Genomic DNA, 20231 nt, shown 5'->3' on the forward strand with positions numbered 1-20231 from the left:
TGGTTGATGTTTAGCCATATTCAGACCTCTAAACTCTTTTTCTTAATATCTTTCCCTGGATGTGCTGGGCAGCGCTGCAACTATTAAACTTAACCCTGTGGTTGAAATGTTTTGGCAGCCCTTGTTAATAGGTAGTTACCTTTGTGACTGGACTGGCGTGGAACGTTCTTGACCCGGCAGAAACCAGTCCCCGCCTCTGCCCAGCTATCGCCCCTTTCTTCATATAGCTATAAATATCACCCACGTAGCTCCTGTGTTCTTAGGGTTCCCAGAAGCAGCTGATTTTATATATATATATATTTTTTTTTAATTTTATTGAAGTATAGTTGATTAACAATGTTGTGTTCATTTCTGCTGTACAGCAAAGTGACTCAGTTATACATATATACATTTTTATATACTTTTCCATTATGGTTTATCATAGGATATTGGATATAGTTCCCTGTGCTATTTATTATACAGTAGGACCTTGTTGCTTATATCCATCATATATATTCTAATTTGCATCTGCTAATCCAAAACTCCCAGTCCATCCTTCCCCCACTCTCTTCCCCCTTGGCAACCACAAGTCCAAAAGAAGCTGATTTTATAATCTGTAAAGGCTCTTGTGAAATTTTGCATAGAGGTTCAACTTTTCATTTACAGTTTCCTAGATTCGTTTCTCTGAACCTTGTTTTCAGAGATTTCAATTGGTCTGAGGCAACAAATTTGAAAACTTTTATCTTTTACTCTTTTCCTAAGAGAATTGGGAGAATAATAAAGCCAAGTATTTGCTTCTCCCTTTGTCAAAAAAAAAGAATAACCGTAGCAATAAAATAGCCAACAAATTGAAAGTGTACTTACTGTGTGCCAGGCATTACTCTGTGTCCGTGTTGTTGAATTTGCACAACACAGTGTAATGACTGTTATCATCCTTGTTTTACAAGTGAGAGAACGATCTTAAAGCAGATAAGTAACTTGAACATGTAGGTGGTAGAGATGGGATTTGAACTCCTGGGATGTGCTGGAAAGGCTCGCCAGCATGATTTTAGGGCAGAATGTCAGTTGGAAGTTGGGCGATGTTTCTGCTCTTTTTTTTCCCCCATGTTTTAAAAAAAAAATTACCAAAGGGGAGAGGCGGGGGGAAGGATAAATTAGGAATTCGGGATTAATAGATATACACTACTATATATAAAAGAGATAACCAACAAGGACCTACCTTATAGCACAGGGAACTGTACTCACTATCTTATAATAATCTATAAGGGAAAAGAATCTGGAAAAGAATATATAAATATGTAACTGAATCACTTTGCTGTACACCTGAAACTAACACAGCCTTGTAAATCAACTATACTTCAATAAAATGAAAACAAAAACAAACAAAAAGAAATCCTTCCCATATATCCTATATAACATGTTCATGCACACAGTTCTTTCCTGTGCTGTGGAGATGAGCACAGATTCCTAGGAAAGATGACTAAATTGAGGTACACCTGCACTTTCAAATACTGGCCCTGTGTGGGGAGCCTTGCTCCGGCTGTGTCTGGGTGTGAGCTCCCTGGAACGGCTGTCTCACCCAGTACCGGATGGAGAGAGGCGTGTGGGCCTATATCCCTTCCACGGGGTGCTGGCAGAGCTGGTAGGCCTAGGGTGGGCTTAACTGCCACGTGTTCCTTCCCCACGTCCCTGGGTTGGCCTCTAGTCCTCTGGCTCCTGGAGCAGCGGTAGGAATAAAGGGCTTTCTGTTTGCACCAAGCAATGGCCAGTGTAAAAGGCTTTCTTTGTTTTATTTTATTTTTTTAAATGTTATTGAAGTATAGTTGATTGACAATGTCATGTTAATTTCTGCTGTACATCAAAGTGACTCAGTTATTATACATATATATTATTTTTCATATTTTTTATTATGGTTTATCACAGGATATTGAATATAGTTCCCTGTGCTATATACAGTAGGACCTTGTTGTTTTTCCATTCTATGTGTAATAGTTTGCATCTGCTAATTCCAAACTCCCAGTCCATCCCTCCCCCACCGCCCCTCCCCTTGGTAACCACAAGTCTGTCCTCTGTGTCTTTGAGTCTGTTTCTGTTTTGTAGATAACTTCATTTGTGCCATATTTTAGACTCCACATATATCATTATGGTATTTGTCTTTCTCTGTCTGACTTAATTCGCTTAGTATGATAATCTCTATGTCCATCCATATTGCTGCAAATGGCATTATTTCATTCTTTTTTTACAGCTGAGTAATATTCCACTGTGTGTGCACGCGTGCGTGCGTGCGTGTGTGTGCGTGTGTGTGTGTGTGTGTATATATGTGCCACATCTTCTTTATCCATTCACCTTTCTAGACTAAGGGCTATCTTTGGTCTGGGTTTTCTACTTTCAGTTGCCTGACTGCCTGTTTGGACCTTTGCCTTCTGTGTTGTTTTTACAGTGTCTTAGCCTCTCAGAGTTTAGACTGAAAAGAGTCTTGAACATTATCTGCTTCTGCCTCCTTCCTCCTCATAGATGAGAATGTTGACTCACAGATGTAAAATGACGTGTTCAAAGCTATGGGACTAGCGGCCAGGACTGGGGCCAGTGTCATGACTTCAGGGATTTTCTTCCTGGTGCAGGATGACTTGCCCCCCCCCTCCATTTTGCTTCCCATCTGACCCTGGCTGGCCGCCTGTCCTCTTGATCCCCTGGCTTTGCTCCTGCACTGGCTGAGGGAACAGTTTGCCAGTGTTACTCCCAGTTTGGAAATCACTGTGTGACCCCTGCCGAGGTCACTTGGTGCCTTAATGTCATCATCAGCAGGTTAAGTAGGACCCTTATCAAAGGGCGACTTGCAGATGTAAATCGTGTGAACTGGGGACCTGTTTTATTATCGTTTAATGGAAGAGACTTTAAAAAATTAATGAAAACAAAGTATAGGGAAAATTATTTGATAAAAGTTTCCCATTGAGTAAGCTGAATGAGGATTCATGAGAAAATTAGAGAGACCTCAAGCCAAATTGTTATGTAATGTGGTTAATTGGAGAGGGTGCTGTTTTCCTTTTCTGTTCTTTACACAGAATACCTGTTGGATCAAGTTCTCTGCAGGCAGTAACGTAGATTAATTTGTAGGTTCTGCTTTGATCCATTTGAACTTGGAAAAACATGTGCTTAAGTTGTTTGAACAGATCTAATTAGTAAAGTGGAATGGAGAATTTTCAACACTGGGACATTTTGGAATGAAAAATAAATGAGATGCTTGGGTTAAATCTGACTTTTCCATCTGTTAACCTCTTTGAAACTCAGTTTCCCTATATGTAAAATGGGGAAAATATACTCCTCTTACAAGTGAGAGTTAGGAGGATTAAGTGAAACAGCACTTGTAAAGTGCTTGGCACATAGTAGGTTCTTAATCTGTGTTAGTTTCCTTCCTTCCTAATGGTTTAATGTTTTCTGTTCCATTTAGATATCTGATATCCATGTTACTGGTGAGTCAGAAGACATGTCTGCAAAAGAGAGATTGTTACTGTGGACACAGCAGGCCACAGAGGGTTATGTGGGGATTCAGTGTGAAAATTTCACCACCTGCTGGAGAGATGGAAAACTATTTAATGCCATCATTCATAAATACAGGTATGGAATTTGTTGGGTTTTTTCCCCCTTTGACAAATCTGAGAAGTGTTTCTTTCATTTCCAAATTTTAAAATAACCTTTTATTATTAGACAAGCACTGAATGTGTATGGCAGAACATTAGAAATACAGACAAGTGAAAAAAAAATCACATTTCCACTACCCAGAGATCGTCACTCAGATACACAGAGCTATGGTGTGTCTTTGGATTTTGTCAGTGACTTAGTGGAGAGTAAGCTCTGATACGTAGAATCTGTAGGTGGAGGACCAAGATTGTGTATGTAGAGAACTGATGATTAGTGAGGTCAAGGTTCAGACTAAGCCTCACAAGTTTCCATATCATAGCGTCCTCATCTAGTTACTCTAGTAAGCAGCTGGGTTTAACGATGGCCAACTTCGGGGTGGTAATCAGTTTCCCGGTGAGAATTGTTAACCCCAAGATCTGAGTTAACACTGACGTAGCACCTACTAAGTGCCAGGTGCTGTCCTAAGCAGTTTACATATGTTCATTCACTCAGGCCACACAGCATCCCTAAGGGAATCTTGTCCTCCCTGAGTTACAGACAGAAACTGAGACCAGAGTAAATACTTGCTTCAGGTCACAAAACCATCGAGTGTCAGGCTTGGGATTCAAACCCAGGTACTTGCCTGTTGAGTCCACACTCCTATTGCCTTACAAAAAATGAAATTCCTGGAAATTCTTTACTGAAAATGATGTTTTGATCTCCGTTATTTTTCTTAGTTTTGCAAGGATTATGTCATGTCGTTGAAGAACTGAATATCTTCCCAAATAGAGTAACTCACTAAACTGACAAACTTATTGGATTGCAATAAAAACAATAGGCGGAATAGGTCATATTTTGATAACTTTCTGCATGTGAGGCATTCTGTTAAATGCTTTCCTTATGTTATCTCACTCATCTCCCAGAGTCCCATAAAGCAGGAGCTGCTGTCACCCACTTTTATAGATGGGGAACTTCAGGTTAGCCAGGGTCACACTGCTACCAGCTTGCAGAGCTAGATTCTCACCCAGTCTGTTTGCCTGGAACCCCATCTCTCCCTTTCTCTTTCTTCCTTTCCTTTCTCTCCCCTTTCTCCCCACTCTTTTTTATTTTGGAGACTTTGACATCTATAGAACTGAACTGAGTCTCCCATGGGTCCACACCCAAGAGTCCCCTTTAAGCGCTGTCATAGTCTGCTTCCTTTACAGGACAACATTTCAGTAGAGGTAGGTGTAGATTGCTGAGTTAAAAAGAAAATCCTGTGCTTGCCCAGAGTAAAGTGCCAGCTCTCCTTGAGGGACACGGTGCCAAGAGGGCTTCATGGTCACAGACAGTGTGATGATCACACTGTGTCCCATGTGACTTAGAACACAGGCCGTCAAGTCTCACCTGTTCTGTACCTGGGGTGGAAAGGTCTTCTTAGCCTTTGAATGACAGTATTTGGATTGTTACACCAAAGGATGTGTGTCACGATGCATTTTGAGGGTGTGCTCTGCTCTCTGAAGTTTTTTAGCTTAGAAGCAAAACATTTAGAAGCCAGCTATTCTTCTAAAATAATTGACTTTTAAAAACAACTGATCTCCAGGCATTGTCTCTTCAATACTTAGGAAGGATTATGAGTACCAATTGGTATATACCTGCTGTGCGTTTTTATACTTAAATAAGTCACTGCTGTGTCACAGATCCTAAAATTTCCTGTTTAATGTTACAGAACTCACGTTGCTTTAGGAGAAGATTTGGATCTTGTGAAAGTGATTTGTTTTGAACTTTTATTTTGACAGAGTGATCATTTTAGAACATTGCTTAGCTTTAACTTTTTTTTTTAATGGAAGTATAGTTGATTAACAACGTGTTAGTTTTAGGTGTACAGAAAAGTGATTCAGCTGCATATGTATCTATTCTTTTTCAGATTCTTTTCCCTTATAGGTTATTATGAAATATTGTGTAGAGTTCTGTGTACTGTCTATTTTGTATATAGTAGTATGTTTAGCTTTAACTTTGAACTTGGATTTCCTAGTGTGCTTTGTTTTCCCTTGTTGGAGTTCATGGTAAAAATACTGAATATCAGGTTTAAATACTTCGAAGATATCTTTGTTGCTGAAGTTTTGTTCAGTTACCCTATGCCTAGAATTACTGTGGTTTCTTGTACTAGAAGAAATCTTTCATCTGTAGAACTGTATTTTGTGTAAGTTCTTGGGCCTTTCTCTTTACTTAAAAAACAAATGAGTACTTTTTTTTCCTAGTATGTGTAAGAATTAAGCAGGTGGCATTGAGCTCCACATGGTTTTCTTTGGTGAGAGCCTTGATTTACTCTAGGAACAAAGGAGACAAAGTTATGAACAATTATGAAATCACTGTTAGCGGATTTTTGGCTATTGGGCAGTACTAATCACATTTAGAGAGTAGTGTTTTACTTAGCAGTTGTTTTTACTTGATAATTATTCTCTTAAATTTTGTAATGTATTTATTTGGATTCGCTCTGGAAATATACCCACTTCATTGGGCTTTTTGGATTTTTTCAGATAAAAAGTTTTATTATTTATATGAATTTTACTTGACTTCTGTAATAAAAATCATCTGAGGTGGCACATGGGTTTGGTTTCTACTCAGATGCCAAGTCTAACCATATAGGATACTTTGTTGAGAAGGCCCTTAAGAGGGAAGGAGGGCTTCACAGGAAACAACCTCGTGATTGAGGCAGTGGATGGAAAGAGGGTTATGGTACTCCGATGTGACAAGGTCACCTGCAGTAGATAGAATGCGAGAGATTTCTCTGGAGATGAGAAGGAAAATAGTGTTTATCATTTAAGAGTAAACCAGTATTATTTGTAATAACTGATTTAGTAAGGTTTTTGTGTACAATTGTCCCCTGGTATCTGCCGGGGGGGTTGGCTTTAGGACCCCCGCAGATAACAAAATCTGTGGATGCTCAAGTCCCCTACGTAGCATGGTGAAGTGTTTGCATATAACCTCACACATCCTCCATATACTTTAAATCATCTCTAGGTTACTTCTAATACCTAATACAATGGAAATGCTGTGTACATAGTTGCCAGCACACGGCAAATTCAAGTTTTGCTTTTTGGAACTTTCTGGAATTTTTTTTCAAATATTTTTGATCCATGGTTAGTTGAATTTGAGGATGCAGAAACTGTAGATACAGAGGGCCAACTGCATTTAGTATCTTCTAAGATTTAGAATTAAGATCTGAAATGGGAAGGTAATAGCATCCTTCAGATTCTGTATTGATGTGAATACTGTCAACAGTTGTGAGTCAAGCACGTGATTGTCTAGCATATTTCTATTAGTGTCCCCTTATACATTATGACTTTTGAAAGTGGAGAGCGTGTTTGTTAACCCCAGTAAACAGCACTTTACTAACAATTTACTAACTTTTATTCTAAAAGTTCCATAGAAGCTTAATTTTCTAAAATTCTTTTTTTCGAAAGAACTACTATATGAAATAAAAATGAAGAGAAATTTTCATAAGACTGATTTATAGATGTTACGCACTAAGAATGTTCCATGGAGGTAAAAAGAAAGTAACTGTCACATAGCAGGTACCCAGGAAATAGATGCAGAATGTTGACCAGGTATTAATTCCTGTCCTGCCTGTTTTTAATATATGGTAGCTTTTAAAATTATCACAGTCCTGTGAAATGATGGCACTATTTCCATTGTTATCAATTTGTTATCAAATTGTTAAATTATTAAACTGAGGCTCAGAAGGTAACTCACGTGCTCCATATCACATACACTTTTAAATAATGGAGGTGATTGCTCTGGGTTCTCAAGTCCTCGTATACTTCCATGTAAATACTTAGGTAATTTCCTGTAGGCAGACTGCATATCAAGAAATGGAACTTTTGGCCAGAGAAGCTGTGGTAGTGCATACTTGAAAACTAATGATATTCAGCAAAGACATGTGAAAATTCTTGATGGATTTAAGAAATTGTTACCTGAAAACTGGGTTTGCCTTTTGGTAGGTGTCCAGCCAAAAGACACAACCAAACCAAAGATCGGGAAGGATTTATTTTACTTGCAGCAAGTAAGGAGAACACTGGAGATCTTTCCAGAAGCAGTGTCTCCACAAACAGCAAAATTGGGGAAGTTTTAAGCTAGCAGTACATGCATATTCATGAAGGGGCTTGGGTGGTGGACAGAGCCCAAGCTTTAGTTGATTGAAGTCACAAGGGTCAGAAAAGGTCACCATCGTTATCCGTTAGGTTCTAGTTTATCTGGTGGTTGAGCATTTCAGGCTCATCTTCACCATTGAAACAGAACTGGGAATCTTTACAACTGATATATTATCTTTGCTATTGTTACTTCTTTTGCCTGATAACAGGCAATGTTTCTGCTTTCTTTTGTTCCATTAAGATCATTAATTACTGAGATCTGTTCAAGGGCAAGCACTGTGGCCAGTCTTATATCACAAAATGGCTTAGACCAAAAATGGCTCCTCTTACATAAAGAAAGCGGTGCCTGGTTCTCTTTCTCTGGGGACCCCCTACCCTATCTGCTTACAAGATGACCAAATGAGCAGTATCATATATAACTGCCAGCTAAGATCTTGGTCCCTTGTAAGAAATTAATGAGGACAGCATTAATTGTTTAACTTAGAATCAGCCATCTCTGAAAATAGCATCACCAACAACTGTAATGTAGTGAGGAAAGTTGTAGATAATAAGAGAACATTAAAATACTTAGTACCAGTAAGAGGAAAATCACAAATGGACTATTCTGTAGTTTTAGTGTGTCGTGTTATCCTACAGAGGGTGGATAGCCTGGATTGTGCAATGGATAGTGATGCTGAAAACTCAGCCTCTGTGCGCCGGTGCCAAACTGAATCTCAGAGACAGGGTTTTGGGTAGGGTAGGAAAGAATAGCTTTATTGCTCTGCCAGGTAGAGTAGGAAAGAATAGCTTTATTGCTCTGCCAGGTAAAGGGGGCCACAGTGGACTTGTGCCCCTCAAAACTGCGTGTCCCATCCCAGGAGGATTTGGTGAGGAGTTTTATAACAGTGGTACAAGGGGGGGTTTGCTGATAAGATTAGGGTGTGTGCAGGGCCTGCACTCCTTTAATCTGGTCTCAGGTGATCTCCTAATCTTGATTAGCTTCTCTGGTTCCTTTAATCTGGCCTCAGGGGGTCTTCTCTGGAATGAAGAATGCTGACACCTTCCATTTATTGGGGGTTTTAGTTCTGTAAAGAGCTCAAAGATATTGATACGTGTATCCCTTGAGGAGGAACCAGGACGCTGCCCCAGGGCTGGCCCTCTCTTGTCTCTGCATCCCCCTCCCTTCCCTGATTGGCAGCTGTTCGAATCTGCCCTTTGGGACTCAGGGAAGATCATGGAGGCTGTAATCTGTTCCCTACAGACAAGAGACGCGGGACAGAAAAGCTTCCTTGCCCAGGAGCCCCACAGGGTCCTGCTCGGTTTCAATAGTAAGGATGATAAAGTAATATGATTTAGTAGAAAAGATTACAAGGAATGGTTCTGTGGGTTCTATTTAAATAGGTCACTGATAAATACATTGTTTTTATATTACTTCTGTCTTAGGAAATTCTGTTCCTAATTCCTTCTAGTCACGTTTATTTGTTATATTCAGTTTTCCATGCAAAGGGTTCAAATAATAAAAATACCATATATCTATACTAGTTTCTGCTTGTTTTGTCTATATAGTTTAAATTTTCTTTAAAGCATATTAAAAGCTTTTCACCAAAAATCACAACTGGTAAGATATCTTACCTTACTTTTCATTTGAAAGAATGACAAAGCAGACTTGGATTTGATGGACTTAGATGACAAGCATGTCACAAGAGCATTTGATGAGTAAGGAGCTTAAAAGCGAGAGAGGATGAAGTAGAATTAACTGAGAACCAATAGCCAGGGGATTCTAGGAGTATCCTCTAGACACCAGATTGGTAAATCACCAGGAGTTAAGACACACACAGAGGAGTGAAATTCCTGACAGTAGCACATGTTCTTTAGAGGCAGGTGTTAACAGTAGAGGGTTCAACTGAGACTTCTGTGCTCTCAAGTATGCTCATACACACAGGAAAATGGACTTTTTCCTTTCTGAGAAATAAAGCTCTGATTTCCAGCTTGAATTCAGCCCCCAACTTGTCTGACTTTATCAGTCCCTGCCCTGGAACACTGATGAATGCCAAGTTCCAACTCAGCAGCGCCCAGCATCACTCAGCGTGAAAACATTTCTGTCCGACAGGCAGAGGCAAGAATGGGCACCCACGGGCCAGAACAAAGAGCACAGACTGTGCAGTGGGGCTAGGCGAGCCTCAGGTGGCCACACGTCAAGATACTAATAAGTATGTCAGGACTGAAATGCTGAGGGTGTTTTGTAGAGAAATTATTTCAGCTCACTAGTTTCTGCTTGTCCTCTTCTTGTTCTTAATTTATCACATTCATTTATTTAACTCTCTTTTCAAGCCCCTGGCATTCTTTTCACAAGCATGTTTTAAATCTATTACCTAAGTAAGACAACATTTTTGGAACAGGTTGTGTTTTAGAAGCATGCCATTTAAATATTTTCTAATTAGGCAGCCAGGGATTTTTCACTTCTCTGAGTGTGCAGTTGGGTAGCAATGATTTTTGTTCATTGTGTTCATTTGGATTTAGAATTTAATGGGACCATGCTATAGCATTCTATTAATTCTTTAAAGACGCTGTAATTGGGAAGGTTAGGCTGTAAGGCCGTGGTCAGCGTCATCTTCTTTAATAGGACCTGGAGGCTGTGATTCAGCCTCTTACCTGGATTCAGTCACACCTTACAAGCTATACTGGATTGGACTGGTTTAATACTGGGAGGAGGCCCTTTAGGGTTTGAAATGTTCCCATAGGAAGTTGGATTAGTGTTGACTAGGGATTCTTTCTCTCTCAGAACCTGGTCTGCCCTCAGGCTGCAGAACCCAGGGGTACGAGGGTGTGTGTGTGTGTGTGTGTACACAGGTAAGGTTTGTATGGCCATGGGCTAGACACAGACAGAGTCTTGATGGTTGTTCATTTTTTAAAAAGTCACAAACATTTCAGTTTGTGAGGCAAAATCAAATTGCTTGTTTACCTTACCAAATAAACTTAAAACACTTGAACTCTGAGGGCATACGTGGGTGACTTGTAAACATTATCACATTTTAAAATCCATAGGGAGCTCACATGCATGGCTGGTAATGCATCTGTATCCACGAGAGGCATGTGAGTTAGTGTTCATATCCGGTGACCTTTTTTAGTATTCTTCTGTGTATTTTTTCTGTGTATTTAGAATACTAGCGGGGAGGGAGGCCGGTGTCTTGAGATAACAGATGAGAACGTGCCTGTCACACCAGATTTAGGAAGCATGTAATAAATGTCAGTTTCCTTCCCTCCCTCCAGGCTGCTGCTGACCCACTAATAACAGGGCTGTGGCTAGGAGGCTCGGGAGAAGATGGGCTTTGATTAAAGCCTCCCCTTACTGCGAACCTGATGCATTCTTCCTTCATCAGCTTCCCCTCAGCATTCTCTGACCTTCTCCTACCCTGAGATTTCTCCTGCAGTGCAGGACCAGTGGCTGTGTGCTCTCCATCTCTTGTTTCCTGATAGGTCCCTCTGTTTTGTTGCAGCACCTCTTTTATTTTGGCTCATTGATAGATTCATATTCTCATGTTATTCTCTGAAAGAAGTAGTTTACTATTTTCTCCCAGAGTAAATAAGTTGATTCATCCCACACACACACCCCTTTTTTTTGTGGGGGAGGGTGGTATCTAGCCCCTAGATTTACTTACAATTTACTCTCATAAGGTCACTTAAATATAGGAACTGAAGGAGTTACTCTGTCAAAATCAATACTATTCTCTATGTTTAGTAAAGTCTGTGAGGCTGTTATGGGGTTAATTGTTCTTTGTGAAGAAGTGAGAGTTATAATTTATTAGGTATCTTCTAATGTCTCACGTTAGATTCTAATCTTGAAGTCCTAACAAAGCTTGCTGTGAATTATAGTGTTTCTTTTCTTTTTTTTTTAATTTCTTTTTTATACTGGACTGGAGCATAGTTGATTAACAATGTTGTGTTAGTTTCAGGTGTACAGCAAAGTGATTCAGTTACACATATACATGTTTCTGTTTTTTATAGTGTTTCTCATTCTTTGCTTTCTGCCTTGTTGGTAGGAGAGAGTCACTTTGTAGGGAAAAAAAAAGAAGAATATTGGAAGTAAATTCATACATCTCCTTTTGAGAAAAGGGAAAGTTACTTTTATAGCTTGTTGCTACCTTGGAGCTCTTGGCTTTGTTTCTTCAACACTATGTACCCAAATATGAGCATAAAGGACTGTCTACACCCAGTTACACAACTGTGGGTGGGTCTCCTGCACATTTGTAGTTATTTGCTGGGGGAGGGGAAGGACCATATTATAGGTCTTTTTTTTTTCCCTCTTGAGGGGAAGGGGCCGAGGTGAGATGCTTTTTCCCACCAATAAGAACAGTAAGAATATGCTAAGCCTGAACACGATTTAGTCCAAACAGTCATCTTCAGGAATTTGTTACGGTGACTGTCCTGCCATCATAGACTAAGTGAGGCATCATTAATGCATGTTTGTGTTGTGTGATGTATCTGAGAGCGGATGGAAGTGACACGGGTGGCTTCGTGCATCTGTGTGTGAGTTGGTGTGCTGTGTGCTGAGCACAGAGGTTGGGCTAAGACTGATGTCTAGGTGAATGGAGTGGGTTTCTCCCTCCTTCCCTCCCTCTCCCCTTCCTTCCTTCCTTCCCTCCCTCCCTCCCCCTTCCCTCCTTCCTTCCCCCCTTCCTTCCCTCCCCCCTTCCCCCTTCCCCCTCCCTCCCTCCTTACCTCCCTCCCTCCCTCCCTCCTTCCTTCCTTCCTTCCTTTCTTCCCTCCCCTTCCCCCTTCCCCCCCTCCCCTTCCTTCCTTCCTTCCTTCCTTCCCTCCCCCTTCCCCCTTCCCCCCTCCCTCCCTGCATCCCTTTCAGCTCCTTCCGTACTGCTGAGTACACACCAGTTTCCCAGCAAAGCCTGACCTGTCTGAGCCCAGCTCTCTGCTTGCTCTGTGCCTGTACCCAGCAAATGAAGCACAGTGGAGAAAGTCCAACTTCCGGGTGTATTCCCAATCTCATGGTTCTGCCCAGCCATCTCTTCTATACATGTTAATTCACCCCTTCTCTCCCTCACACCCTCTGTCCTTCCTCACTCCTGCTTTCAGAGGATTTTGAGGCCAGAAGGTAGAAAGTCTTTCTTTTGGCTCCCAAAGGTACAAACCTACCTTCCTCTACATCCATCTCGCCATCTTTTCCCTGGTTTGATGGGCGTCCTCCCTCCACCTGTCCAGGGCTGTCCCCTCCTCCCCTGCTCTGGACCCCATCCCAACTGTTGCCTCAGAAACCTTCTTTCTCCTTCTAGTAAACTTTTCTCTCTGAACAGATCTTTCTCACTGGATTTTAAGCCCACTGAAGCCTCTTCATTAATAAAACGATTAAAAAAAACCTCTCTCAACCCCATGCTTTTTTCCATCTACTGCCATAGACCATTTCTTTCCTTAAAGGGGAAGACTTCTCAAAAGAATTGTCCGCACCCTCTGTTTTCATTTCTTCACCCCATACTTATTCTTCAACCCACTTGAATCTGGCTTCTGGCCCCCAAATCCACCAAAACCACTTCTTCTAGGGTCATGAGTGATTTCAGGATAAATGTGGGTATCCAGGACACATTTTCCAGGCCTCATCTTATTTGTCAGTATTTGACCCTACTGACTGCAGGTATCTTTTCTTCATGAAATGCTCTTTTTCTTTTCTGGCCCCACCCTGCCCTGGTTTTCCTCCATTTCCTGGACCATTCCTGCTCAGGACCCTTTCCACACTCGGACTGTCTCACAGGCTGGTGGACATGGGAATTCTTCAAGGTTGCCTGTCTGCCTTTCTCTTCGGTGTTGACTCTCGTCCGTACCTACACCCCTGGCTCTATGCATTTGACCTTCTGTCTCCCAGCCTGTCCACTTCTCCCCACTGCTGCCACGTTCTTTTGCAAGTCACCCTGACCTCTCCCTGGATTCTCTGGGAGTGCTTTCACCCTTTTACATTTCTTCTCTGTCTGACGTCAGAGCTGAAAGCTTAATCTCTTAATCCTCCTTAATGCATTTTAATAGTTTTCCATCGTTCTTGGGAAAACGTTCAAAATCCCTTAAGAAGTTCATGAGATTCTGCATCATCTTGGATCCTGCCATTCATCCAGCCTCGTCTCTCCCTGTGTCCCCCTGCTGCTTGCTGGCTTGTGGCCAGAGCACTGGTCTCCTTGTACGCACGCTCCCTCTAACACAGTGCACGTGTGTGCTTTTGCCTCCTGCCTGGTATTCTTCCACCAGGTTTTCTCCTAGTTTCCCCCCAGCTCCCTTCAGAGCTCTGAGCTCTCCTTACACAGAGTCCAATATTCTTTAAAATTTTTTTTAATTTTGTTGAAGTATGGTTATTTATAATGTTTTGTTAATTTCTGCTGTACAGCAAAGTGATTCAGTTATACATATATTCTTTTCCATTTTGGTTTATCACAGGATATTGAATATAGTTCCCTGTGCTATACAATAGGACCTTGTTGTTTATCCATCCTGTATATACTAGTTTGCGTCGAAAAATGTGCAGAAGACCTAAATAGATATTTCTCCAAAGAAGACATACAGATGGCCAGTAGGCACATGAAGACATGTTCAAAATTGCTAATTATTAGAGAAATGAAATCAGAGTCCTGTATTCTTAATGCCTTACTGCCAGGCACATAGTAGATGCTTATTAAATATTGAGTGAATGGATGAACACCTAGTTTGTTGCCTGGGAAGGATTATTTATAATTAGCATACCAAAGCACCACATTCTGCTTCTCTGATTACATTGTGTTACATTGTTTGTGTGCCCATAGATAACTTCTTAATAACTTCTGTACATTGCTCTGTATACTTAGTTCCCCAAGTACTTTCATATGGATCTTCTCTTGAGACTTTGGGCAAATCAGTGGGGTTTTTCAAACCATATGGTGCAGCAGCCCCCAATGCCCTCCCTCCACCCCATACACATTTTTTGTAGACGGGAAGTGTGACACAGGTGTCTGGATGTGTGTTCAAAGTCAAAGCAAGTTAGGACTAAATCACAGCCCTTTGACTTTTTCTACCTCAGTATAGACTTTTTCTCTCAAATATGTAAAAATTTGTCTTTAATAATTTTTGGAAACTTTAAAAAACTGTGGTAAAATATATAGTCAACCCTCAGTATCCATAGGTAATGGGATCTGCAGATTCAACCAACCAGGGATCAGAAATACTACACGATCTGGGGCTGGTTGTATCCACTTATGCCGAACTGCCTATACAAGGGGGCTTGTAAAGGACTTGAGCATCCGTGGACTTGGGTGTCCTTGTGGGTCCTGGAACTGATCCACCATGGATACTGAGGGACCATGGTACGTAACGTAAAAGTAAAATTGGCCATCTTAACTATTTTTAAGTATACAGTTCACTGGTATTAAATACATTCACAATATTGTACAACCATCACCACCATCCGTCTCCAGAACTGTTTTCATCTTGCAAAACTGAAACTCTGTGCTCATTAAATAGAAACTCCCCCTCCCCCTCCCCCTAGACCCTGGAAACCACCATTCTACTTTCTATTTTTTTTCCAGCTAAGAAAGGAAATTATGGCTCAGTGTCCTTTCAGATGATCAGATATCTCAAACCACAAGGTTTATTTCAGTGGTTTTGATTTTATTTTTAAAACAATCTGTTATGAATCATGGACATAGAGAACAGACTGGTGGTTGCCAAGGCGAAGGGGGTTGGGGGAGGGATGGGGTGAGAGGTTGGGGTTAGCAGATGTAAGCTTTTATATATAGGATGGATAAACAAAAAGGTCCTACTGTATAGCACAGGGAACTGTATTCAATATCCTATTATATTCTGTAATGGAAATGGAAATATATATATATATAAAAGAATATATATGTATAACTGAGTTACTTTGCTGCACAGCAGAAATTAACACAACATTGCAAATCAACTATACTTCAATAAAAAAATAAAAATTAAAAGTTAAAAAATATGTTACCAAATGGTATCTTTTCCCGAAGTCATCATTTTATAGTGTCTTCCAGAGTTAGACCAGCATGAAACACCCGCCTCCGCCACTCCAGGCCTAAGTGTGTTCTTTGCCTCTAGATTTAAACAGTAAAAATCAACACTGGAAAAGAATGAAAAGGTTTGCTGTCTCCTGGTTGAGAGTATAAGGCATGTTTGTGATTGTCCTGTTTGTCTTGTTATATCTGATATTATTGAGGATTTTTTTTCCAGTACAAAATGTTAATAATTTTGAAAGGAAAGATTAGAGACTAGGGGAATTCTAAGATGGTTTAGTTCCCAACTTCCCTGATAAAATTCACCTGGAGGAAGGGGAGAACCTTGTTAAAATAGAGATGACCAGGCCTTCCGCAGTCTGGATCAAACCATTCCAAGTACGGGAAGCGTTCGTATATTCGATGAATACTTGTTTTGTTAACAAGCTGGAACTACATCTTAATGCTTACAGTTTATTTTTCTGAGTATGCCAGTGTGCGCACATACACTTTGTGGTGTTTCTTTCTGGGAATTACCATCATTATCATTTTCCCCAGTAGCAGAAGCATGAATTCATCTGTATTTTCTTTATCCTGATTTTTCAGCTTCATACTGGACACGACTGTTTGATGAGTTCTCAGTGTATAATGCCAGCAGAGTGCAGCATTTTGGCTCGGGCTTTGCATGGAGACAGAGCTGTGTTCAAATACTGACTGCTCCTTGTCAGATTCTGCCCTTGTCCAAGTTATGTAATGTCCTTAAGCTTCAGTTTTTCCGTCTGTAAATTCAGGACAATAACACACTCTGCTGCTCAGGGTTGTCAAGAAGATAAAGTGAAACAGTGCCTTTAAAGCCTGTAGTGCACTGCCTGCCACGTAGTAGGTATCAATACATATGAATCCCTGTTGTTGTTTTGTGACTGTTATTATTTTAAAAGACATCCCAGCTGGGAACATGGCCAAAAGCTGAAGCTGAGTGCACATGAGAACATGAGAAGGGAGGATTCAGAGCCCAGGAGCAGTAATTAGTGCTTTTGAAAATGTTATAATTGATCCCTTGCATGTTGTTTTCACCCCACGCCTATTTTCCAGATTGTTTTCAGTAGAGAAAAGCCCTTGGGAAACCTCAAAACCATGTGTATTTGTTTGGGTGATGGAGGAGCTGTGATATCGGATCCTATTCCCTATGGATTTTGATGAGGATTTCAAATCCTGATTGGAAGCCTTAGATAGTGGCTTTGTCTGTAGAAATTAGTGAAAAGAAAAGGATCAAACCTAAAATGGAGACTATCTCCAGAAATTTGAATTAGTGGTACTTTTCAGTCCCCAAAGCTCATCTGTTCCTTTATTATCCATTCATTCTACAAGTATTCATGTGCTGGGCATTAGGCTGCATATTGAGGATAGAGATGTGGATAAAACATGGGTTCTGCCTTCAGGAAGCCTACAGTCCACTGTGAGAGATGGACAAATGCATAGTTGTAACAAACTGTGGTAACTACAGAAATAAAGGTAGCACAGAGCACTGGAAACAGAGAAGAGCATTTCCTGGAGGAGACGGTGGTGGAACCAAGTCTTGCAGGAGAATTTGAGTTGACCAGGTCGTGTCATCTCGTTGGGGTGAAGTGTGCAGTGGACATTTCCTGAGCAAAGGAGAGATAAGAAAAACCTGATGTTTTTGTTTTGTATTAATGGACTCTGCTTCTCTCCCTCATGTTTGTAAAAGGGAAATTTCTCAAACAGAGGTTGAGGATTCAGATCCTGGGTAGCCAAGACTTAAGTCTATATACTCACTCCATAAATGACTGCTGAGTGCCAACTGAGAGCCAATACAACCCAACAAACTCTATGAAATTTCTTTTTATATGTACCATATCTTTATCCATTCATCTGTCATGGACATTTAGGTTGTTTCCATATCTTGGCTACTGTAAATAGTGCTGCTATGAACATAGGGGTGCATGTTTTTTTTCTTTTTCCTTTTTTTTTTTTTTTTTTTTGCGGCACACGGGCCTCTCACTGTTGTGGCCTCTCCCGTTGCGGAGCACAGGCTCCGGACGCGCAGGCTCAGTAGCCATGGCTCATGGGCCCAGCCGCTCCGCGGCATGTGGGATCTTCCCAGACCGGGGCACCAACCCGTGTCCCCTGCATCGGCAGGCGGATTCTCAACCACTGCGCCACCAGGGAAGCCCTTCCTTTTTTTTAAAGTGAAGTGTAGTTGATTTACAATGTTGTGTTAATTTCTGCTCTATTGCCTCTGCTAATGGCAAGCTCCCACTCCTACACTCTCCCACCCCCCACCCCCTTGGCAACCGCCAGTCTGTTCTCTGTTCTATGAGTCTGTTTCTGTTTTGTAGATAGGTACATTTGTGTCCTATTTTAGATTCCACATGTAAGTGATATCATACGGTATTTGTCTATTTCTGACTTACTTCACTTAGTGTGATAATCTCTAGTTGCATCCATGTTGCTGCAAATGGCATTATTTCATTTTTTTATGGCTGAGTAATATTACATTTTGTGTGTGTGTGTGTGTGTGTATATATATATATATATATATGTCACATCTTCTTTATGCATTCATCTGTCAATGGATATTTAAGTTGTAACAAACTCTATGAATTTAAATCTTTTTTTCCATACTTTGGAAACAAATCCTGATTTGGACTTTGACTATTGATATTTCTTATATATGTCCTTTCAGCAGTTGTCACATTTTTGGTTCAGGATTTGGTAATCTTGTGTCTGCACTACTGTATTCTTTTCTTAGCTAACTTTTATCAGTGCCCTCTCTGGTATGTTCCGATGGCAATTTCTAAGGACTTTCTTCCTAGGTATTTTGACTTTGCTTCATGCTCCTTGTAGTTGGGCTCATTGGTGTTGGACGTGATAAAATATGGAAGCCTAATCTTCAGCCATTTGTGACACTAAGTCAGATTTTCTCTCAGAATCATATCTAATACTTATGTGAGCTAATATGTTAGTAAAGTGTTTGAGGACTGCAAAGTTACTTGGGGTGTCTATACCAAAAAATCTCTTATAGAATTTTAATGTTCCATTAGTTTGGCTATCAATGTGGGTGATGATATCTTTATATTTTATACACACACACACACACACACACACACATCTCTCTCTCTCTCCAAATGCCTCTATATACATAAATACCATACATATATATGTATATATGCTTGTGGGTGTATATATATCTTATTTTGTCCAGGGAGAATGCACTTTTAAAATGGGTGTTGTATGCAAGATAAACATTACTTTTATCCAAAATTATTTTGCATTATGACAGGTACTGTTTCATTTGATACCTTTTTGTCCTGTATTTTTGGGAATAAATCAAAGACACTAAGCATGCGTAGAAGTGGTTTGCAATTTTTGGCCTTTCTTTCAACTTCATCTTATGGCCTTATCTTGGTTTTATATTTCTAATTTAAAATGTATGTGACCATCTCTTGTTTTTATTTTTTTGTAAGTTGTTTTTACTCATTTAATGGGAAAAAGATGGGATATAAATATATTTTAAAAACTGCTATCCATGATGATCGAGTCATTGAGAAAAGATTACAGTATCATAGAATAATAATACAAGTAAGAGTCACAATGGCTTTTTTTCCATAAAAAGACTGGTATATATTATTTTAGTGGCAGAGGATTACATTATACGATTTTCAGTGGTCTTCAGTGAACAGGGAAATTACACTAGTTAACACTCAACTATCTAAACTAATACAGGAACTTCACTGCTCACAGCCTTTGCTTAGTCAAACCTCAGATGGGAATAAAATTTCCTGTGAAAGTGCCCCAAAAGGGAGATGTTACAGTGAAATGGAACCTTTAGAATGAAAATAAAAATCTTCTGTAGGTGGAAAATAGTTGAAGTTTTTAAGGGTTATATGATCCCAGTGAGGTGATGAAGGAGAAAGAAAGGTAGGTCACAGCACATGTGACTTCTGGAAGCTCCAGACAACTGAGGAAAAGCAGGATGGGAGACTGAAACAGGACCCCAGGGGAGGGTAGAATTATGACAACTTGGAGGCTGCTACTTTTTTGCAGTAGTTTTAAAAAAGCATTTTCCTTCATTAAGATTTGTCTACTGCAGTCTTTCAGTGGAGGAAAACCATTGCAGCTTTTGTGCCATTAAAGGGTTAAATATCATGAAAAAAGAGATGACTTACCCCAGATTGATGCATTACACAGCTGCTTTTGTGCTGAAACAACTATGTCATTCTGAAGGAGGTTTTATGTTTTGTTCTCTCAGTGGAGAACTAAATTCTTCAATGACTTTATTCATTCTCGGGGATTACTCAGTGTTTACTTTCTTTGCTAATGGCAGGCTTTGCATGGTAACGTGCCCTTTCTTGTCGGGAGATTTGGCAAACTCAGAAACGTTGGTTTTTTATTTCTTTAAAATGTCAGAACTTTGTGGACGCAAAACAATTTTTTGAACTTCAGAGGTTTGTTTTTGTCTAGACTATCATCCACACCTGTTTAGTAATCTTGAAGTTGGAAGATTCTTCAAAATACTTCTGTGTGA

The 20231-nt window shown here is 40.3% G+C and overlaps 1 protein-coding gene across 5 annotated transcripts in view; it reads left to right on the top strand.

The window, feature by feature from the left end:
• The window catches only part of DST (dystonin), a 500594-nt gene that overhangs the window by 285355 nt on the left and 195008 nt on the right, over positions 1-20231 (top strand). For all 5 annotated transcript variants that reach the window (XM_060162516.1, XM_060162518.1, XM_060162517.1 and 2 more), the window contains one exon: positions 3428-3594. In XM_060162516.1, the coding sequence (XP_060018499.1) occupies positions 3428-3594 (167 nt within the window). The remainder of the gene's footprint in view (positions 1-3427; positions 3595-20231) is intronic.

This window comes from Lagenorhynchus albirostris, chromosome 10 (genome assembly GCF_949774975.1).
Source record: "Lagenorhynchus albirostris chromosome 10, mLagAlb1.1, whole genome shotgun sequence".
Lineage (NCBI taxonomy): Eukaryota > Metazoa > Chordata > Mammalia > Artiodactyla > Delphinidae > Lagenorhynchus > Lagenorhynchus albirostris.